Below are 6,603 nucleotides of genomic sequence, written 5' to 3'. Positions count from 1 at the left end.
TTCGGATGAAGCATCAGGTTTGAAAATATAGGGCAGGAATTGTAGGAATTTTTCGTTGACTGGATTCTGCTCAACATCCATATTGTTGTTATCTCCAAATGTTTCATTTTGTTTGTCCTACATGCTGGCTAGCCAAACTCCTAGAGTGACGTCACACTTTCTGGGCAAAACAAAATAGAACCTGCAAAAGATTTGATGGTAATTAATGGCAGTAAAGAACTTTCAATTAATCTTTAAATTGTTTTCTAAATTTGAATGAACTGGATTAAGGTTTCTGTCAGCAGGGGTAGGGAAACTGGACACAAACGCTTGAAAACTCAGATGAAGTTGATCTTTAGGCAGCGCAAGGGTCCTAAACATACAGCTAGAGTTTTGATATCAAAGGGTACTGCTATGTTATCGTATAGTCTAAGTTCAGCCTAATTCCAGTTGATAAATGTTAATCTTGACATTAGCTTTTGTCACGTTAGATCATACTGTCCTTATTCACAGAATTAGAAACTTGTTTGGTGTTTCTGTGTTAAACTGGTTCTCTTCATACTTATCAGACAAGCGTTTTACTGTTTTGATGAACCACATTCGCTCTGATAGTTTATCTCTGTCTTGTGGAGAAACTAAGGGTTCACTTTTGGTTCTGATTCTATCTTCATTAGATGTGTATCCTTGAAAGTTACCAAACTGTTTAACACCATCTATATGCAGATGATATCCAGCTGTGTTGTTGCTTCGACCATCTGAGTTGTATAAGCTGTCTGATCTCACTATCCAAATAACAACCTTGGTGTGATTTGATAGTTTCTTTATCATTTGAGAACTAGTTCATAGCTGCTTTTATCATTCAGGGAACATCTCAAGATTACCTGTTCTTGTTACACACTGAACTAGATTGTTTAATCGTTTATTTCTCCCTGTTGTATAGTCTTTTTAACTCTTTGAACAAATCCTTCTTGGCCCATCTTCAGCCTGTGCAGAAGGCTGATGGATAAAACTAATAGAAAGGCAATTATTACCCCTGCACTGGTTACCTGAATTAATCTAATACAGGATCTTTTCCGGTTGAACCTCGTATCCGTTTTAAAACTTGCGGTGGTCGTGCTTTTCAGATAGTGGCTCTGTGAATTTGGAAAACTTTCCTACTGTCTCTGCACTGCACAGAATCCACTTTAAAGAAACATCTTAAGGCGTTTTTAATTGACAAGGCATTTTCTTGAGCATGGTTTGTGTTTAATATTGCTTAATATTCTTGTGTAGCGCTTTGCGATGTCAGTAAAGACCAATTTATGCTTCTGACGCATAGCCTCTGCAACCTTCAAATCTGTCTCTGTGCGCGACCACGCCCCCCGTGCAGAGGTTCTGCAAGCGTCGCTGCGTACCTCAAGAAAATCCTGAATACGCGTCGGACAGTCGCAAACAAGTGAAGTGCGCAGACAAAAAGCAGCTGCGATTGGTCCTTGGTATGCCTTTCCGGCTGTCTGTGTGGTCGTCCTTCTCGATTCGGTGCCGAGGAACTACAATGGGCAACTATGACGAAAGGTTAACCTGCCTTTTTTGTCAACCCTATCAACATTACCTGTTCCTCTTCGATATCTAGAAACTCTAGATCCATCTCTGCAATATCTTGCAGACGCGCCATTGTTCTTTTGGAAGATAAACGCTCCCACCGGCGCCGCCGTAGTTCACGGGACCATCCACCGAAGTTCTTGCTACTTCTTGAATAGGCTCCCTATTGCGCTTTGGCCGGAAACTGCTGTGCGTCCCTAGAAATTCTAGACCGTTGTTGCAGAAGCATACCAGCAAAACTGGTTGGTGACCAGACCCAAGCGACATTTGATGTGTGCGGTTGCAGAAGTCTTATCTGCCCTTTACTGTGAAAGGTGCTGCAGAATTGAAATTGTATTTAACGTTTACAAATGCTCCTGGTGCATTTAAGCAAAAGAGGGTGCAGATTTGAGAGCCAACAAAAAAACGAAATGGGTGGTTATTTATCGTAATGCTTTATCACGATACATTTCTAGTGATAACAATTTAGATTTATTGTCAAACAAAATAAGCTGATGATTTAAAAAAAAGTAGGAATTCAGATTTTTTTTTTATCTTTATCATCTTTCAATTTTTATCAATTGGGCAATGGCAAATATAAAGAATATGGTTTGATGCTGTTACTATGGGATATTTAGGGATTTAAATCACAGTATTTGTAAATGGTGTCATGAGGAAGCCAATTTTAAATTTGTACGTTTTCAGCAGTAATGTTTGTGGGACTCTGACTGCTATGAAATGCATTCACAGCTTATCTAAAAACTAGGGCTGAAACAAAACCTCGTATTAATCGTGATTAATCGATTATTTAAATAAACATCAACTCATTTATTAATCCATGAATCTTTTAAATGGAGTGTAGAGACTCTAAAAAATAGCCTTTAGCTGACAGAGCAACCCACTTAGAGCAGTAATTATATCGTAATTGTAAAAAAAATAAATTTTAACATTTTGCATTTAAGATAAAAGCAATGTTTGTCAATGTGCTTTATCGAGAATTTAAGTGGAAACATTTTTATTTCACTTGGTCTAATATAATAAAAAGTCTTCTTTAATGAACCTTTGGCTATCAGATTATTAATTGATTAATTAAAAAAAGTAATTGACCGATTGAATGATTTGCAAAATAATTTTTAGTTGCAGCCCTACCGAGAAGGACTAAAATGATGAATTAATCAAGAGTGTTTTATCTTCAATTTTGTCACTCTCATACCACAAAATATTGTAAAAAGAGCTTTTTAAGGCCCAAGGTGGCACACTTGTTGAAAAAAGTTAATGGTTTTCCACCAAACATCATAATTATTTGCAACTTTATCTTTCACATAAAACTCCTGTAAAACAATGTGTGGTTATTAAATGGTACAAAATTATAATGTTTATATCGGTGCAGATAATCTTTGCTTCTGGTTTACATTTTTAGTTTAAGATGATGGTTCAACCTTTAGGTTTGATGTCCAGTAATTTTGCAAACGTGGCTAATTGCTGCTAAATAAAGCTCGTTTTTGTTTCCTTTTCTGTAAATTGCAGTCCATGACATTAAAAGACGCCATCAAGTCCTCTCTGACCATCCTGAAGCAGGTGATGGAAGAGAAGCTCAACGCCACCAACATTGAGGTTAGTACTTCCTGAACTCTCAGCTACTTTTTATTTCTGTAATGTTTCCTTGTGTGAGACTGCTGAGGTTTTTATGTTCTTCCTTCCAGCTGGCCACGGTAGAGCCCGGTAAGACCTTCCACATGTACACCAAAGAGGAACTGGAGGATGTAATCAAGGACATCTAGTGTAGAAAACTCTCGGTTGAAGTTCTGGGCTGAAAAGAAGGGGATGCATTCATGTCACTGACTACAACTTTCCAACCACCTGCAGCATTCAGAATTTCTTTTCAAAGGTTTCTATTTGCAATGTTCCAATTTGCCTCTTGTCTAACTGTCTGAGCAGCTCTGTTGAAGGAGAGTGATCATCACCTGCAGCTGAGTGAGGGGGGGAGATAAATGTGGGCTGGGGAGGGATATGTTTTGTTACGGATCAATACTATAATAAAAACTTATCAGAAAGTGACCGATGTTTTTATTTTTGTTGATAAAACAGCAGGAAATATGGTGATATGAAATATATAGGATAGGAGAGGTTAATGGATTTTGGCTGTCATTAAAATCAATGCAAACATGCAAATACTAATTCTGCATTCAGATTAATACTAACAGATTTTTTAAGATTGATTTTGTGCAACTAGGTTTGAAGACCTGTCTAACTTCACTTCAGCTAAAGTAAAAATTTAAATTGGAGCTAAGCCTGTTTAAGATTCTCATTAAATAACCTTTCAGTTAATTTTGTTTATTTCTATGTGATGTTTAAAAAATAAGATGCTAATTAAAGTTTTGGAAAGATAAACCAGCTGTCGCACAGACCCAGGCCCTTTGCTCTGATGAACACCTAACAGTCCCAGACTGCCTGGATCAATACACGTTCATTATGCAAACATTTCTTCTGCTTTTGACAAAAAAAATATATTGACCTTCATATATACAAAATACAAACTTTTTTTTTCTTTTTGTTCCCTACCATATATATTTAACTGAGCTAGATTAAAAATAAAGTTAAACTGCAGCATTAATTTATTTTGCACTGGTTAAAGGTAGTAGTATCCTCTGGGAACTATGGAATAAGAAATGGAGACTTTAAAAAGATGGTTTTGTCACTGAATCTATAATTAAAACTACTGTAAAACTTAGAAACGTATATAATTTAAGATGAATAACTTTGAAATAGTATATGAAAATACTTTTCTAGGTGTTAAAGGTCCCAAAGTTAGTTGGAAATTACATAAGAGTAAAGTATCTAAACCCAGAGTGATCTTAAATACAACTAATTCCATAATACAAATTCAGTTTGTAGTCCTTATAGCTCCATATTAGCTCATACTGTGTTGAGATTTTGGGGTCACAGATCAAACAATTGCATCCCCATTTATTTACTGAGGAAAAAATATTTAGAATTATAAATAAGACAAATTATTACCACACACTATAAAATCACAAGTTTTAAAGTTTGCTGATCTAGTCAGCTTAATAACTGCTCAAATATTTAGGGGATGTTTCAGGTATGAGTACATCACTATCATATGAATCGAAGCTGCATATTCTACCAAATATAGACCAGAAAGGTGTTTTTAACAGTTAAAGGTGTCCAGCTGCGTCAGGATCAGTACTCTTTGCAGATCGGTTCTGATTTATAGTGAGTCTCTTCCTCTTTTGCAGTTAAAATGCTTGTGTCTGAAGCCTCCCTAAAATGTTCCCATAAGAAACAAAGTTCAAAGTAATGTACAGTTTAACGAGCTGAACATTCCCACTGTAATGTGTGCTACAGCATTACATATGTTGGTAATTCAGTTACAAAACTACTATGTATTTTTGGTACGTGAAACAAAAAACAGACTTAGACAAACTTGGTCATTTTGTTTAAACAGAGCGTATACAAAACAAAATTTTTATGCTTACAACTTACAATTGAAATGACCATCACCATTTATAAAGTGCAGCAGTGATCAGAATATAAACAGTGTAGAAGAAAAGGAAAACCAGTTTCAAGTCATGGTGCAAAAATTAAAGGTTAGGTTCAGCAAAAATAAATATGGTGCAAAATGCAAAAATAGCTGATGACTAAAAATAGTGACACTAAAGTTCTTTATTGGACAGGGACCCTTTTTCTTGCAAATCTAAAGTGCCTCTTAAATTATTTTTAACAGTTTATTTGACCTTAATCCTTTGCAAAGTAAAAAAGTAAATAGGCTGTTGTGCTCAGTAGGGTAATTTTAAAGATATTGTTAATCAAAATTGTTCTCTTTCGCTGACACTGAGTTTAAAACAAATTATCTTTGTCATTACACAGCAAAAACAGAAATAAGTGGTTTGCTTACATCATCACTGTTCCTTTATGTGGATGAACTATTACATAAAAATATCTCTCTCTTTCATTGCCACTGCTATGTTTTCCGAGGACTCGTAAACCTTTTTTTTTTTTTCATTTACTCGGCTGTTTAGCAATGAAAACAATCAAGTTGTGTAAGGCCATTTCTTTTGGCCTCTTAAAGCTTCTTGGAACAACAAGCAGATTCACAGAATAAATCCTCCTTTAATGGATTGTCCTCCTGGCTGTTTGCGGGCTTTCCACCAGGGGGCAGTCTAACTCCCAAAGTAAGCCACCTCCCCGGCAGAGCTCTCGTCCAATCAAATTTCAGCTTGTTCTGGGTTTGACCAATCCCGTGCTGCGGCAAATGGGCCGTTATTGAGAACGCTTTGGGGGGACATGTGAAGCCAAGCGGTGGGACAGCAGAGTTTTCTCAGCTTCTCAGGCTGCGCGCTGCAACTTTTTGTTTCGTAATCATCATGATCTGCAGGATTTTGGTCTTCGGGTTGTTTTCGTCCGCGCTGGGCAGACATCTGCAGGGGGGAGACGGCTTGTCCCGGGTCAGGAGGCTGCGTGAAGAGGCCGGGGATGCTGGGGAGCCACATAGCTTGGAGAGGAGGGAGCTGACGAGGCGCAGCGCTGGGCTGAATGAGCGGACATGCACGGATCTCCGTGGAGTGGAGGCAGCGCTGCAAAACAGCACCAGCAATGTAAGCAACCCCACAGGAATCAGATCATTTCCTCCTCATCAAACTGTTATTTTCACATAAGGAGGATGTGATTAGTTTAAATAACTTAAAACAAGATTATAAACTTTATTGGTATGAGCAATCAGTTACAGCATAAATCTGCTTTTGTTTTTTTGGGACAATGTAAAAAAAGGTGAAGGGGACATTTTTTAATTAAAGTTTTCTGTATATTGATTTAGTTTGTTATGACTTAAAGTCACAAGTTCTGCATCATCAGAGGCGTAGGTAGAACATTTTTATAAGGGTGGCCAAAAATGGATAGGCACCAGAACCTCAGGGTTAATCTACACCAGGGGTAAACAATTAAGATATATATAGCTATTTAATATGATATAAAAGCTGGAAGCAAGAGCTGTTATTTAATCTGAGAATAATTCAACATAAATTGTCTGATATATATAAAAAAAAG

At 37.0% G+C, this 6,603-nt stretch overlaps 2 protein-coding genes across 2 annotated transcripts in view; both read left to right on the top strand.

Annotated features, from left to right (window-relative positions):
• Window positions 1–3,564, top strand: part of psma5 (proteasome subunit alpha 5) — a 12,053-nt gene extending 8,489 nt beyond the window's left edge. The window contains exons 9-10 of the mRNA XM_015372423.1: window positions 3,067–3,153; window positions 3,243–3,564. Of these exons, the coding sequence (XP_015227909.1) occupies window positions 3,067–3,153; window positions 3,243–3,320 (165 nt within the window). The 3' untranslated portion in view covers window positions 3,321–3,564. The remainder of the gene's footprint in view (window positions 1–3,066; window positions 3,154–3,242) is intronic.
• A 2,065-nt stretch (window positions 3,565–5,629) lies between these two features.
• LOC107083332 (sortilin-like) overlaps window positions 5,630–6,603 on the top strand; it is a 40,276-nt gene continuing 39,302 nt past the window's right edge. Inside the window, exon 1 of the mRNA XM_015372470.1 lies at window positions 5,630–6,155. Within this exon, the coding sequence (XP_015227956.1) occupies window positions 5,925–6,155 (231 nt within the window). The 5' untranslated portion in view covers window positions 5,630–5,924. The remainder of the gene's footprint in view (window positions 6,156–6,603) is intronic.

Source organism: Cyprinodon variegatus, unplaced genomic scaffold, assembly GCF_000732505.1.
Source record: "Cyprinodon variegatus isolate N-32 unplaced genomic scaffold, C_variegatus-1.0 Scaffold72, whole genome shotgun sequence".
Lineage (NCBI taxonomy): Eukaryota > Metazoa > Chordata > Actinopteri > Cyprinodontiformes > Cyprinodontidae > Cyprinodon > Cyprinodon variegatus.
Note: the sequence above shows the minus strand (reverse complement) of the source record. Positions and strands in the feature narration are given on the sequence as shown.